General features: G+C 35.3%; 1 protein-coding gene across 1 annotated transcript in view; it reads right to left on the bottom strand.

Moving 5' to 3' along the window:
* Positions 1 to 6,279: 6,279 nt before the first annotated feature.
* Positions 6,280 to 17,084, bottom strand: part of LOC118763424 — a 66,858-nt gene continuing 56,053 nt past the window's right edge. Inside the window, exons 2-4 of the mRNA XM_036503031.1 lie at positions 11,962 to 12,004; positions 9,023 to 9,276; positions 6,280 to 6,870 (exon numbers count right to left, since the gene is read on the bottom strand). Of these exons, the coding sequence (XP_036358924.1) occupies positions 6,615 to 6,870; positions 9,023 to 9,276; positions 11,962 to 12,004 (553 nt within the window). The 3' untranslated portion in view covers positions 6,280 to 6,614. The remainder of the gene's footprint in view (positions 6,871 to 9,022; positions 9,277 to 11,961; positions 12,005 to 17,084) is intronic.

A 17,084-nucleotide genomic window follows, 5' to 3' on the forward strand; every position in this document is an offset into this window, starting at 1 on the left:
TATAATACGCAGGAAATTGGGGGGAGGGGCAGCACCTCTGTAAAACCTAAACTTTGTGTATAATACGCACCCCTTCTGTAACTTGAGTTAAGGTCTATATAACGTCCTTGGTTTGTAAAAATGTATACGGTAACCTCCTTTATTATTATTGTATACATAACATAATGCAAAGGTGTAGCTTTTTTGTGCATTTTGTTTGTAGAAAATAAAGAAATAACAGTAATAATGTCAGTGAAAAATAAATATTAAGTAAATTGCCTTTACATATCAGTTGCAAAAGCAAAAACATTTATTCAAATCCTTCAAATTCAACGTCACTTTCAGCATCAAATAACTGTTCCATTTGTTCCTTCGTAAACATGTCAGCATCCTTGTAGTGTAAATCTCCGTCATCGTCAGATTCATAGTCAACATCAGAAGATTCACTTTCATTTATTTCATCTTTGCATACAACGTCACCCTGAGTACCATCCAGTGCAGACGATATACAACATTTGATGAAACTTTTTATAATAATCTGGGGATCAAGTTCATTCCATGCATACACGATCCATTTGCATATTAAAGTCAGGTCGGGAGCGCAAACCTTTCCACCTTTAGTGAACGACTTTTCTCCAGTCGACATCCATTCAGTCCATAAATCACTTTTGTGACTTCATTGCTTTCAGGCTTAGTTTAAGGTATTTTCGCGTCCGACATCACAAAATGCGTCTGAATAAACATTGCCGGACAGTAAATAGAGATTCGACATTGCTTAGAAAATATTTTTCATTTTAAAAATCGTATATAGTACGCACTAGGGATTATGACCTTTAAATTTGGAGGGAAAAAGCGCGGGTTATACTTGAGGATTTACGGTAATAAAACTGAGCACGCAAGTAACAACTATCTATCGAAAGAGTTTACTTCCAGTCATTATAGTGTAAGAAATATTAACGCACGTGGTCGCATTGTGTATGGAATACGATCGCACGTGGTCATATTCTTAACGAATTATTACAAGCCATAAATACAATGTAGTACCAAAAGAACATAGGTGAATTGACGACAAAGCCGTTCCACTGTTTGAGAGAAGATAAGATTTTATTCACAATTGGTATTAATGTTAGAAGGTTGTGAGTGCTAGCAAGTGCGTGTGTGCATGCAACACGTGTTTGTGTCTGTGTGTGACAGATACAATAAGGGTGAAAGCGTGTAACATAGTAGGTACAGAGCATAGAGTTAATGATGGAAATTGATTTACTGTTCATGAGGTACACGAAGTGTAAGAGTTCAATATCAAGATGTTGTGTCTCGGAGCTGAGATTAGTTGAATCACTTGTGCTTATTTTTCTCTTGATATAGATATTCTTTCAGATATATATACTGCAACTGTAGTAGCTCTGTGGTCAGAGGTTTAGTCCTCATAAGGACTAGAAACCAAAGATGCAAGTATACTGAAAACACTCCCTTATATACAAGTAAGGTGGCTCAACAGAGCCTAGGAAATGGGACCTTAACCAAAGGCCGTGATTGGTTGGCTTTGGCCAGTGGCGCGAAATAAGTAGAGAGACAGACCGCGCTTAGATGTCAACCAATCAAGTTAGTGGTTACAACAACGTTAAACTAGCCAAAGATGTTTGTAATCTCAAACGAGATAATTCTTAATATTTCTCTCAAACGGTGAAGATAGCAACGAAGAAAACAATATTGCTACAATAGTTAAGTCGGGGCTTGTATACTTGTAGCGCCCTTCAGTCAAAGTATCTCACGATTGTAGAGGGTTCTAACTAATGCAATGATTCTTAAACTGACAAATACCAAACTTCCTTAAAAGTATTAGTGCGATTTTTAACCCTCCATCCCCCCTTTATTAATGAGAAGACATAATAGTTTGCATCCATATAATTCTTGGTTTTTTCTTTGTAATTCTTGTTTCTTGGGGGTGCTGCTTTTTTGTTTTTTGTTGCTTGGTGGGGGGGGGGGGCGTCTTAATACAAATTATTAAAAGTTGCAGGCATTTAAAGTTATGCAATTTTAGCCAACTGAACACTTCCATTACCCACATAACGGAAGCTGCAACTATTTGTTGTTGTGGTCACTCCCGTTTATGGTTGTGTCCGTGAGAAAAGGCACATCGCTGGACGGGAGTACTCTTTCTCTTAGCAGTTTGATTTTGCTTTTACATTACTGGGTGAAAAAGCTGACTACTGCTAGGTTTTGTATGGTGGAATTAGGTATTAGTGGACCTACAGCTGTTGATTATAAAAATTGTGATCTATTTGAAAAAAAACTGTTGGCATGTATAAAATAATCTCGTTAGTGTTGGAAAAATTAAATTTGAAATACTTTTAAGTGGTTGGAAGAAAATTTAGATCCCGTACTAGTAGTTATTGCCAAGTCACAAAAATTCTGATTAAAATAGATGTTCTAACTTTGACCATTCCCGTCTTTTTCCGAATCTAGAACATTGTCCTAACTGTCCTTTCTGTTTTAAGAGGGTAGGGTACAGTTGAGGAGATTTGACTGCTATTTCTAGCAGATTGAGGGCGAGTAGAGGCTCCCTTTGGTTCGATAAAATTCGAGTAAAGAAGTGAAAGCAATTGAGTCAGCTATACTTGCACGCCACACCACCTAGCAAATTAGGGGTGTTTATATTTCTGTTATGTTTTCAATGACGGGGTCAATCAAAGAAATTATAACAAACCCTCTCGATTTAACGGTGAACAGCGACTTGTCACTAAACTCCGCCCACTTTCCAAACGTGTGTGTAAGTATGCGCGTGTGCGTAAGTTTATAACATTTTGCTGTCGACAGACACATCACTACAATTTTCGGCACCTTTATTTGATCCAGTGTAGCTATAATTTCGACACGGCCAAGCGGTCCTTAGATCTTTGAAATAATAGCTACACTGTAACGAACAAACCAGCACATATATACACATCAACTTACTAACATTCATACCCATAAATCGGCTACTCAGACCTAGGCTTCTTCACGCAATTTGTGCGTGGGGTGTGTGTGTGTTTTGAAATTTTCATACATAATTGAAAACAAAAATATTCTCTCTCTCTTTCTCTCACGCTCTCTCTAATAAACAAAGAAAAATTATTAGAAATATTTAATATCCTATATACAATTAAATAGTTTGAGTGAATTAAATGAGAAAGTTTATTTAAAATAGATTTGTGAGGTTAGTCCAAAGATCTTTGGTGTGTTCAGTATTAATAAACACAACACTGATGGGAGTTTGGGTTTATGTGAATGACGAATAGAGAATTTATTATATATAGGAGGGTGCGTTAGTGGATAGATTTGACTTGGCTATTTCATACATGTAACAACGACATTTATGCCTAATGAAAAACTGAGAAAGTTATCTCAAACTCTGATCCAAATGATTCTAACAGAGTGGATTCTGTTAATGTCACGCTAAAACTGAGTTCGTGTTAAATCAAAACTGCAGTTTAAGTTTAGTATCCAAGTACTGGAACACCAAGACGGGCTTTCAAAGGTTTTCGTTTACACAATTTCATTGACAAGAATTAGGTTCGCTCGTGACTCTAGTAGAAAACAATTATCTAAAGTGCCGCGCTGTAGGATCAAACCTAAATCAATCGCGAAGCTAACTTCTTAACCACACAGCCATCTGTTGAATTTGAACTTGAAATCTTGCTAATATTTAGAACGTATATAAATAAGCGACATGACTAAAATAAAATCAATTCTGAAATTGCGTTGCAGTATTTAGCTGGCCAGAAATTCATCGAATCTTCCTTCCACAGAAGTTTTTTTCTTTTTTCCACAACTTAGAAATAAACAATGAATTGTTAATAGATTGTTTTAAAAAGCTTCTCGCGATTAGTCCCATTCATAGGACTCAGAAGACATGACAAATCTAGAATCATGTTATGTCATGTTTTAATGGGTCGTGTTGAGTGATGATAATAGCAATCTGGCAACCCAGGCTTATGTCACAGCTATATCGTTGAGGTACACGTTTATTTCCAGGTTGGTTGGGATATGATATTTTATAAAGATGCTCTAATATCTATCGTCTAAGTATCTTTTATATTTCTAGAAGCAGGAACCGTCTTGGTTGGAACAGGTAAAGTCCTATAAAAGACCGTATTTTTTTTTTTTTTTTTTTGATGACACTATGAGTCTCATCATTTATTTTACTTCATTTATTATTGAATATTTTTGCTAAAGAATAATTGGAACTTTCCCGGTCCTTTAGTTATTAATTATTAATAATTAGTGTTAAAGCTAAATTTTAAAAAATAATGCTAAGGAGATAATGCAAAGGAGATTAGAAAATTGGATGTCAGTGTTGGATGCATCACCGTTTTTACGTCCGCTTTTACCATGCTTGTATGGGTTGGATGAGACCTTATTGAGACAGTAATCTATCGCTAACCCTGACCATATTTTACCTATTTTGGTAAGACTTCCGCCTGTCACCCCCACCACCCCACCAAAAAAAAACACCCTTTTTTAAAATTAATTTTTTTTTTCACCCCCCCCCCCTTTTCGGCTACGGGCAATACAAATCTGCAAAAAAAATTGGCAAAAATCTGCATTTTTAAACTACCACCTCCACCCCTATTTCCTTCATTTTTTTCACTTTTTTCAGAATTAAAAAAAAAAATATGCGGAAAAATACGGAAAATATGATTCTGAAAAAAAAAATTCCAAAAATGCCGAGGATCTTTACCTTTTGACCGACAGATTTAAAAAATAATTTTTTGTAACTAAACACTTTCAAACTTCGGACACTGGTAGAATGTGTCATATAAAACATTTTTTACTCTTAGCATTTTTGAGAAAAACTTATATTTACGAAGTTATTTCACGTTAAAGTTGTCCTATTTCGGTTATTTCAACCAATCAATGACGTGTATTCCACTGAATAAAATTACTGCTGTTGTTTGTCAACAAGAACTTCCGGCGGTGGGTTTTTCGTTTGTCACTGTTATTTATGACAACCCTAACCCTAAAACCTTAAAACCAGTACAAACGCACGAACGATGTCATAAATAACAGTGACAAACGAAAACTACACCGCCGGAAGTTCTTGTTGACAAACAACAGCAGTAATTTTATTCAGCTGAATACACGTCGTTGATTGGTTGAAATTACCGAAATACGACAACTTTAACGTGAAATAATTTCGTAAATACAAAAGTTTTTCTCAAAAATGCTAAGAGTAAAAGATGTTTTATATGACACATTCTACCAGTGTCCGAAGTTTGAAAGTGTTTAGTTACAAAAAATTATTTTTTTAATCTGTAGGTCAAGAGGTAAAGATCCATTTTTTTTTTTTACTCTTTTACTTGTTTCAATCATTTGACTGTGGCCATGCTGGAGCACCACCTTTAGTTGAACAAATCAACCCCAGGACTTATTCTTTGTAAGCCTAGTAGTTATTTTATCGGTCTCTTTTGCCGAACCGCTAAGTTACGGGGACGTAAACACACCAGCATTGGTTGTCGAGCGATGTTGGGGGGACAAACACAGACACAAACTTATACACACACACACACACATATATATATATATATATGTATATATATATATATATATATAATATATATATATATATACATAAATACAATAGGCTTCTTTCAATTTCTGTCTACCAAATCCACTCATAAGGCTTTGGTCGGCCCGAGATGCCACGCAGTGGGACTGAACCCAGAACCATGTGGTTGGTAAGCAAACTACTTACCACACAGCCACTCCTAAGAATTTTTTTTTTTTTTTTTTTCCTAAATATGCAGAAAAATACAGACATTATGATTCAGACAAAAATTTCAAAACATTTCTGTAGGTACAGTTAAGGTTAGTGTTGGGGGTAAAAAAGTCAAAATTGAAGAATTTGGGTGGGAAAAGGGGGAAAAAATTGACAATGCCAATTTGGGGCAATTTTCCCGAATCTGTGTATCTGAAAACGGGGTGGTTTGGGCAAAAAAAATTTTTTTTAATAAACAAATTTGGGAGAAAAGAGTGGGGGGGGGGGACGGAAATCTTTCCCAGATTTTCAAGTAAAAAATACTTTCAGTGTGTGTCGTAATGCTTCCTAATCTCAATTGTTTATTTTATATTTAATCGTTAACATAAAACAGTTTTATCTTTTAATGCTTAATTATCAATTAAAAAATAAAGGACCAGCAAATGTCTAATGACGCTTTAAAAAACAAAAGTATTCAATAATGTAAGTACAATAAATTAGGTCAGCAGTTTTGTCATGCTCATCAGTACTATCTTTAGGCAAGATTCTAGAGGCCCAATTCTGATCCATATATTCTGTGGCTTGCAGTTAAATACTGTAGCGTTTTGATTTACCCAGGAAACTATAATGCTGCTAAAACAGCTCTGGTGCTTATCTTAATTTCACATATTGTATCTTACACTACAATATCCCATGTGTTCTGTCCCTTTTTCTAGGATGGCAGGGATGTGTTATAAGGAAGACTGAACTACTGTTTCCAACAAGTTGAGCAAACTAATTCCATTGAAATTTCCTTATGGTGTCAATGATGGCTATGATATTGAGTGCTGATGGTCAAGTCTGAAGATCATAAAAACAGGAATTTATCCATCGTTGCGAAGAAAAAAGGATATACAGGTTATAACGGGAATTTTGCGCGTTTTTTCCCCGAGCTCATCCGTGGAGTTAAGTGACTGACCACTGGTGATATGTAATGCTTTTCATTGGGACAGTACAATTTTGTGTGTGCTGTCCTACCGGTGGCTCCACAACTGGGACAGATGTATTTCTGCAGGACAGGGCATGTCACATTTCCTTTCTGATCCTTAAGGTTGTGTGTTGAATAAAATTCTTTCTGTTCACCATTCTTGCGACAGAAGACACAAGATAAATCTCTAAAAAAGGTAAAAAGGAAAATAAACTCAGTTAAGACTGCAATATTTGAAGGAAATAAATAAACAACCAATGCCTTGTGAGTGAATTTGGTCAATGGAAATTTTGTGTGTGTATATGTGTGTTTGTTTCCACCCCACCCCACCCCACCACTTAATAACTGGTGTTGGTTTATTTACATCCCTGTAACTTAGAAGTTTGGCATAAGAGACTAATAGAATAAGTATCAGATTTAAAAATAAGAACTAAGTGTTGGGAGGGAGTAATCTGTCTGACTAAAACCCTTCAAAACAGTGCTCTAGAATGGCTGCAGTCCAATGACTGAAACAAGATGTAAGATAAAATCCTCAAATGTGGAAAAATATGCATTATAATGTTTAGCCCAGTCATCTCTCATGTTAATTAAAAGGCAATTAGGCAGACTTATAATCAAAAGTATTCATAAATTGTGACCCTTCCAATTTTTTTTTTTGCAAGACAGTATGCTGTGATGAGGAAAATTTGGCTATTATTTCTAGCAGGTTGAGCAACTGCAGAGAGGCTCCCTCTCTAGCTTGATGCATTTCAATGAACTTGGTTGGTAATAAAAATTCGTTTTTAAATTAAGTTTACTCTGAAATAATTTTAGTTCACTGCCAGATATATAAATTATTTTGGATGTAGAACTTTTACCATTCCTCTATTCCTGAACTGATATCTGTATTTTTCAGATATTTAGATTGGTGGGGGTACAATATGACTCACTTAGTACAAGGTAATGCACTAAATGAGGAGATAGGGAATTCAAAACTCAGCAAAAGTCAAAGCTTGTGAGTAATTCAATTCAATCTTGCAAAAGCTTTCACTTTTACTGGGAGGTGGAGTGTATTCCTCGCCGTTGCCATCTATAGCATTGCTTTCAAAAAAAGCTGTTTGAACTCTAATTTTGTTCGGCAATTTCTTTCTTTCTTTCTTTCTTTCTTTCTTTCTCTCTCTCCCCATCTCCCTCTGCATCTCTCTCCCCATCTCCCTCTCTCTCTCTCTCTCTCTCTCTCTCTCTCTCTCTCTCTCTCTCTTATTCTGCAGCAAGAGAGCAGTGATAAAATAAGTGTTTATGTTCTTCCAGGAATAAAAAGATACAAGGGAAGTGATGTTACTACACCCAGGGTTGATTACTAATACCAATCAACATCACTCATTATGATATATAATTTAGGAAACAACATCTGTGGATTGACCAAATAAATCATTAGAACATTTACCATAGGAACATTGGACAAAAATGCTTTGTGATATCTGTTCCAGCCCTAAAGGCTGCAAGCTGACTGGATAGTTAGCACACCAGGCAAAATGCTTAGTAGCATTTCATCTGTCCTTACATCCTGAGTTCAAATCCTGCCAGGGTCAACTTTACCTTTCATCCTTTGAAGTCCATAAAATATGTACCAATCGAACACTGGGGTCGATGTAATTGATTTAGCCCCTCTCCTGAAATTGCTGGCCTTGTGCCAAAATTTGGAACTTATATTTGTTCTAGCACTATCCACCAAGGTCAATTTTCCCTTTCATCCCTCTGAGGTCAATAAAATTAAGCACTAGTCAAATGTTGCAGTTAATGATATCGATTAAGCCCCTCCCTTCCAAACTGTACTCATGATTAAAAGATCATGGTTTTGATTCCCAGACCAGCAGTGCATTGAGTTCTTGAGCAAAATACTTCACTTCACATTGCTCCAGTTCACTCAGCTGTAAATGGGTAACCCTGCAACAGACTGGTATTCTATTCAAGGGAATGTGGGCTTCCCCACCTAACTGGCAGGGGTGGCATCATTTGAAAGCTACAATGCAAGGAAGTGCTTCATGACCATTAGTGAATAACAACATCCAATTTTTTAGTCAATACTGTGATACAGTGATCATTAATAATAATTGTTTGATGTGTTACATCACTATGTATTTGCATTCACTTATACAACATTCCTATTTCTCTCTAGAATTTTTTCTTTAGGTAAAATTGCCATGAGAGAAATGAAAGAATTGCAAGTGATTTTTGTGTCATCCTACTAAATTGGATGAATAAAATCAAATGTTTTCATTATTTTAGCCCCAGTATATCTTATATCTTCCTGGGTTTACAGAAAAAAAATTAGAAAAAATGTTTATTAAATAATTTACCTTAATTTGTATGGTTCATTGGATGCCTGATTACGAAATTTATTCTTTTTGTTCTTAATACTATCACCATCATCATGGCAATCATTATCATGCTGATCATCACCATCACTGACATCATGCTTACTGTGTCTCTCTTGAAAAATATTCTTTATTTTGGACTCTTCTGAAGGGCTTGGTTTCTTAAACTTGATGTCAACATCAACAAGTAATTTTTCAGACAACAAATACTGCCTGGACTCAAATTTCATTTCTCTCTGATAATAAGAGAAACACAAACAAAACATCAGTTTTATGCAATTATGTAGATTGAAATGTTCAAATTCCTGTTCACCAGACATAATAATACTTCTGAGCTTATTCTATACAGATTCACTACAACTTATCAGAAAAGGTTAAAAAAGGAGACAAGGAGCAGGTATAGAATTCAAGTAAAGAAAGACTGCTATAAAAACTAGAAGTATATGCACAGTACACAGTGTACACACAGTACACAATAAAACACAGAAATAGAGGAAAGTGAACATTAAAAGAGTCATAAAAAGCAAGGATAACTAGGCATATCATGAATGAGTAGTGTTGGTGAATTCTGGAAAGCTAAGAGTTTAAAAGGATATAGTGCCCTAACAGTTAACAATAGATGTAGGGAGTCCATAGTTCAACAATTCTGAACATGAAAGAAATGTTTCCAAAAGTCATGGGTGCTGGACTGTGCTTTGATTTTATAAGCATGCCTGTGGGTGGTACGATGTATTGAATTCAAAAAGGTGGTCGAAGTTGTTGGAAAGAGGATCATTAATCATTAAAAGCAAACTTTTATGTATCAATGCCTGATCCCTGGAGAAGATATGTTTAATGACTGACAGAGGGTGTTTGTCTGGTTACATGTCTCTGGACAGGTTCCAGCAGATCAATATGCTGGAGAAGATAGGGATTCTAGACAGGAGATGCAAAGATGTGAAAAAAACCATACAGAGCTTTAAATAGCTGGTGAGTGACAAAGGTCTAAATGAGTCATGCACCTTCAGTCTTTTCCATGATTTTAGAAATGTGGTTCATTCAATGCAGATTATTATTGACAATAAATCTTAAGTCATGTTCACCAGCAGACTTCTTAAGGTTGGTTATGTGGAGGGAGGAAATAAATTCTGGGTTTTTTTCTCCTTAAATGTATAGTGGCGTACTTGTCTACAGCCAGTTTGAGCTATCAGTTAGCAGCCCATTGCTGCATTGAGTTCAGGTCAGATTGCAGAAAAGGTCTGTAGCATACAAGATCCGTTCTTTTTATTGCAAGCAATAGTGTAATGTCTGCATTTCAACACAGTAACATGCTTCATCATCATCATTGGCATATATTTCATTATTGTATGCAACAAATAAGAGAACCTAGAACAGATCTCAGCAGGATACCAGATGTCATTTCGGAATGTGCAGTATGTTGTCCTAGTACAATGACTACATTTTTTTGACTGACAATGAAGGACATCAACCAATTAGCCTCCACACCCATAGCAAAAAGCTTCGCCATTAGTCATTTATGCAGTATAAGATTCTAGGCTTTGGCATAGTCAAGATTGATAGCATCATCTATGAACCACTATCTGTAACTCAGATAGAATCTTCAAGAAATTTGACGAAATGGTTACAGTAGCTGGAGTTAGTGAAAAACAAAACTGTGAGTGTTGAATAAGGTTATAAGAAGTCCAGAAGTTCCCGAGTGTCTCTGACATAAAACTCCCATCAGTTTGACAATACATTGAGACAGACGTGAATGGTAATTGACAGCTGATATGCCATTATCCTTTCTGAATAGAAGAATAATGCTGAGAAGAGATAGTTACACCCTATCTTGCTTTTTCAATTCCTATCAACAAAAACATTCCACTTATGAGCAACCTGAACCTGAACCAAACTTTAACCCTTTAGTGTTCAGATTACTCTGTCAAATGTAATACATTCTTAGTCCAACTGTTTTGAATTAATCATGCTTTATCTCATAGCATTAAGATTTCAATGATGTGATTGTTAACTTTCACTATGACATTGTAAGGTAGATGTGAGAGGCCAGATCTGACCAGTCTGAACATAAAACAGGGAGAATATTTAGGCCAGATATGGCTGGTTTAAATATTAAAGGGTTAAACTCAACTCTAACTTTAAAGCCTAACTGAACACAAGAATTCAGTCAATAATGAATTAATGACTGAATATTCCCATTCTCATGGCTGAGGATTGGGAAGTCTCAGACACAACTGTCATTTCATTGCATCTTTAGGCCATAAATTCTCTTCCAACCCAATTTATTCTAGGGGTTAACTCCCTCAGTTACAAGCAGAGTTTTAAGCTTGGTATAATCATTGTCTTAGTCTGGCTGCTTTCTAGGACTGCTGAGCCCAGGCAGCTTGCCCAGTTCTACTGCCAGTTTTCTACTCACCCAATTCTACTGCCAACACAGTAGTGCCTTCTCCTAGATACATGTTAAAACAAAAACTATGGTGTACCTTACTCCCAGTGATCTTACAGTGATCAGAACACAAACTCAGAATTCCTAAGTTCCTGTGCTATTGCTAGACAGTCAATGACCTTACACTGGATTCATTAGTATTTTGGCAGATACTGGGTAGGGGGTTCCTGCTGGTTTCTAACAACTTTCCTCACCAAGCAAGCTTGGTGGTGGCTAACTGTTGATATGTATTGTAAACTGTAGTAAATTTTATTGAATCAGACTGCCAAATACTCTGAAAAATTTCTGTTTCAGATTTAAAGTCTGAAGGACACAACAGATAATGTAGTCCCAAGATAAATTCTCCCTAAAAAAAAGAGAGAATGATTATGGAGGAATTTCTTCAACCATATGTCTGTCTGCCTAATCAAGGGTGATGTTGGTCTAAATGCCAGCAACCTATTCTTGATGTAAAATATGAAAATCAAGATGTACTTACTCGTTTAATGCTGGTAAACGGTAATGCTGGTGATAGACAAGAGCTGTAAATAGATAGATAAGTACACCTTATATACAATAGTATATATAACAATGTATGCATTGTTGATGCTCTTCAATTTTTTCCCCTCAAGCATCAAGATTTTGGATCATGCATGGAAAAAATCACAGGAAAAACTTACAGAAAAATTCACAGGAAAATTTCAATAAATGACTTGATTTTTATGCTTTTTCTTATTTAGAATTAAAACAAGTTTTGTTTCTTTCTGCCCTCTGAGTAGTGTTTATGTTATGTGTATGTATGCACAATAGACATACAGTAACAAGGACACAGCACTGCAGATATCACAAATGGTGATGAAAGGATTCTGGCAAACTGTCTGCTTGATTGAACAAGAAATTAGTCAACCAAATGAACTGAGTGATTAAAAAAATAATGATAAAAAGTAAAATAAAACCAATGCCTGCGTTTTATTGGCAAAATTATTCTCCATAAGGTATATCTGTTTCAGTATGATTTCACACTAAGAATCTTGTAAAACAAATACAGAAACTACACACACACATGCATGCATGCACGCACACATGCACACCAGTATAGATAGATATTTAATAACATAGATGAATAAGACAAAAAAAATCATAAAATTGCCTGTGGCTCTTACAATTAGGACTTACATTAAGTAGCTATGATATGCTAAAAATCTATCAACAGGCATCTGAGTCCACACAGTATTCAGAGTATGGTGTTATATATTTCATAGTATAAGACAAAAAACAGTACTGAATCCCATACAGCTGTGGGGATTCGAACATCATGTCTACTCTAAACTGTACAGCTGTACTAATCACTGTATGTTTTTATACGTATTTACTACATTGTCCCAAATGACACTTTTAATGTGAGATGGTATGGCGTGGTTTGAGGGAAATTTGACTACTTATATTAGATTAAGTTAAGGTGGTTTTTGTTCATTTGGATATGAATTATATAAGGTGGCTTTCAAGCAAATTCTGCTTTGTCCCCTTCATCAATTTTGTATTTATTGTCTTCCGTTTTTGGCCAATGTTGTGAATGTGGATTGTAACCGAAGTATCAATTTCTGTGTTTGAAAGTAAATGCTGAAATCCATCAATTTCACCCAATTCTACTAAGCACAGTCTATTTATGTGACAAACTGACCAAACTATATTACCAGATGTAATATTTTGTAGAATTATTGGCAGCAAGCTATGACCTGTTCCACATGTTACTGACAAATACCCTGCAAGATAGGCTGCAATGGACCAACAATCTGCTGTACATAGTTATGATGATAGTCAACAATGGTGTCACATTTGCATTCAGTTTAACTGATCAACTGGTAAACCTTCTATGAATGTTTAGTCTCCAAGAACTTTTCATTGATTGTGTTTCTTCTCTCCATGCATAAGCTCATGATCAATCTGAAATATAAAAGACTATGCATTTGGAGACCAACAGGTATTCATTGATCTAATCATATCAAATTATTCTTGATAATGTGAACCCAGTTTGTCATGCATTCAATGAAAATACCAATATTCACCACTGCTTCTCTATTTAAGTATTTATTGAACCAGTGCCACATAATTTGCTGTAATTATATTCACAGAGGGTTTTGAGCTGGCTTGCTTTGTGCAAGCCTTCAGGAAAGTGATAGACTCATTTTTTGTGAGTTCCCTAGCACAATACCAATACCTTGTCAAAAGTTTGTTAAAGTGCGTCTATTAATGAACTTTGTTCAGATGAGCATCATACTGTCAATCGTGACATTTTGTTACTCCTGTGACTGGATCACAGACACAAAAAACATTGAGCAAAATTCCAGTCCCTCTGTGAATTAGTTGCTGGGAAAGCTCTTTTAAATTTTTCTTATAGGTGCAGGAGTGGCTGTGGTAAGTAGCTTAGCAACTACATGGTTCCAGGTTCATTCCCACTGCATGGCACCTTGGGCAAATGTCTTTTACTATAGCCTTGGGCCAACCAAAGCTTTGTGAGTGGATTTGATAGATGGAAACTGAAAGAAGCCCATTATATATATGTATATATATATATGTGTGTGTGTATATGTCTGTGTATCCGTGTTTGTCCCCCCAACATCACTTGACAACCAATGGTAGTGTGTTTACGTCCATGTAACTTAGCGGTTTAGCAAAAGATCGATAGAATAAGTTCTAGGCTTCCAAAAGAATAAGTCCTGGGGTTGATTTACTTGACTAATGGCGGTGCTCCAGCATGGCTGCAGTCAAATGACTGAAACAAGTAAAAGAGTAGGTTTAGTTTAAAATTTATTACTTAATAAATATTATTTAATTTTTGAAGAATTCAGAAATGTTATTTACTATCATGAATGAAATCTGCTGATTTTGTTGTCAGATGCAATAATTGACAAAAATATATTTAAAGTGATGAAAGCATAAAATACATTGATGTAAATTCATTGGAAGCAGAAACCAAAAAATTAATGACTTGTCATGAGGAGACTTATCCAATGCCTGAACTTGTTATCAACAATGTATATTGACAATCAAACATTGTAAAGAATGGAAACTTTGCTGTTTTTATTGATTTACTATTCCCAAATCTACACAGAATGGAACGGGCATGCTGTTTATGACGTGGCACTTTAAGACTTTCAGACAATAAATGAATGACTCAATGTCCATCAGAGCTTTTCCATAAAATACTGAAAGAATTTGACGCATTTTTGAAATGGTGAAAGGAAAAAGTCACAGGCAAAAAAAAATCAGAATTTTAACCAAGAAAAAACATCAACATATTTCATATAAATAACATAAATAATAGTTACAAGAATTAACAGAATTATGCTGCCATTGTAGTTTCTTTTCTTAGAATGAAAATTGTTCCATACTTACTTTGTTTTTCTGTAAATCCTTTCATTATAGTAAAATTAATATTCTTGTTAAAATTAAATTATTATTAAATATCGGTTTCATATTTTGGCACAAGGCCAGAAATTTTAGGGGATGGGTAAGTTGATTACATCAATCTCGTTGTTCAACTGGTACTTACTTTATTGACTTTAAAAGGATGAAAAGCAAAGTCGACCTCAGCAGAATTTAAACTCAAAACATAAATACAGGTGAAGTGCTACTAAACACTTTGCTCGCCACTTTATAATATTGATTTAGAACTTTGGTACAAGGCTAGCCATTCTGGGGAGGGTTAAATCAATTGCAATCGACCGCAAAGGGATGAAAGGCAAAGTCGCCCTTGGCAGAATTTGGACTAAGCATTTTGGCCAGCATGCTAACAATTCTGCCAGCTTGTCGCTTTATAAATCCTTTCTACTAAAGGCACAAGGCCTGAAATTTGGTGGGGAGGGGGCCAGGCGATTACATTGACCCCAAAGTTCAACTGGTACTTAATTTATCAACCCCAAAAGGATGAAAGGTAAAGTCAACTTTGGTGGAATTGAACTCGGAACGTAGTGATGGGCAAAATACTGTTAAGCATTTCATCCTGCACGCTAATGATTCTACCAGCTCACCACCTTCGCCACCTTATAAAATATAAATCTTTTTTTTTCTTTCTTTTTTTTATTTCAAGAAATCTTTTGTAGTCATCATACAAACATAAAACTGCACCAGTTGAGAATAGAATAGTGACAGAACTTATTTCACATACAAAACCTTCATCATCTTCCAAGTAAAGGGGACAGGAATTGCGTAGTCTTCCAATTAATATTAAATAAACTTTTAAGGATACACGCAATTTTTCAAACTATGTACATTTATGACTGAAAAAGGGAAACTGCAACAATTGAAAGTGGAAGGAACACTCAATGATATTTTGTATGTGCGTAATATGTATAGTTGCGGCTGTGTGTGTATGTGAGAGAGAGAGAGAGAGAGAGAGGATTTTTACCGATTATTAGTTTACGTTTAACTTTCAATCATTGCAGTTTTTCTTTGTTCACCATATTATATGTTCTAAGTTTGAAAAATCTTTACGATTTTTTGGGTGTTATTTCAGCATGTGATCTAACCACAGTATCCATAGTCTACACTGTGAAATGATCCAATCTAGGTTAGGAATAAGTTTAGGGTAAGGGTTAGAGATAGGGTTTAGGGCTTAGAGTTAGTCAGACTGCAAGCTAAAGTGTAAATGACCAGGTAAACTGCATGCTAAAATGGCACCAATTTTTTTCATTGGTGCTCTGTTTTCTAGAGCTGTCTATATCTCTCTTAAGATCAGATTTTTTTTCTCAAAAAGGAATGACCATTTATAGAAATAAGTAGAGATCAGAGTAGAATCCTTTTCTGAAGTTGAAGGAAAGGAAATCTGATGCAAATCTTACAGAATTTCTTTTCAGTTGGAAAAAAATGAATAATTCTAGTACAAAAAGAAAAGAAACAACATTGGTATTTTAATAAATTAAATTAAGAAAATAGTTTGTATTCCATTAAATTCTGACATTTGTATGACATCAAATTCTAACATTCAAAATGAAATATTTCAGGACTGGATTTAAACTATGGGGTGCCTGAGGCACTTCAAATTTGGTGGGCCCCCTCATACACAAAAATTTAAATCTTGGAAAATTAGCCAATTATAATCTCAAAACCCATGTATTGCATATAATAAATTTGACGTGTTAGCGGAGAGGCTTAAATAAACAACTGAAAATGTTGCTTTATAGATACACTTTTTAAAATTCAAATTTTTTTCTCACACATCCACTTGCAGTGTTTGAGTTGCTCTTCATTGTGAAAAGCGCAATGAAGGAAGATGTTTTCCTCTAATATGACTTACTAATGTTTTAGAATGTAGAATATGATAAAATGACAGAAAATTATGAAGAAAAGTATATCATTTCAGTGGTTGCGGTTCCACAAGCCCATTGAGAGTGGGGAGGGAGAACAAACACGTAAAAGACATGGATTTTAAAACTTTTTGTTTTAATAAAGACATCTAAAATGGTGACATGATGCAGCACACATCACAATTCCTTCTAAAATGGTGACCCCCAGACAAATTCTACACAACCACTCATCGCATATGAACATACCACTGATGTCTCTCATCGCCATATTGTCTTCTTCACCAGAAAATTTTGGAGCCATTTTCAAGCGGGAAAC

The sequence above is a fragment of the Octopus sinensis genome, linkage group LG5 (genome assembly GCF_006345805.1).
Source record: "Octopus sinensis linkage group LG5, ASM634580v1, whole genome shotgun sequence".
In the NCBI taxonomy this organism is placed as follows: domain Eukaryota; kingdom Metazoa; phylum Mollusca; class Cephalopoda; order Octopoda; family Octopodidae; genus Octopus; species Octopus sinensis.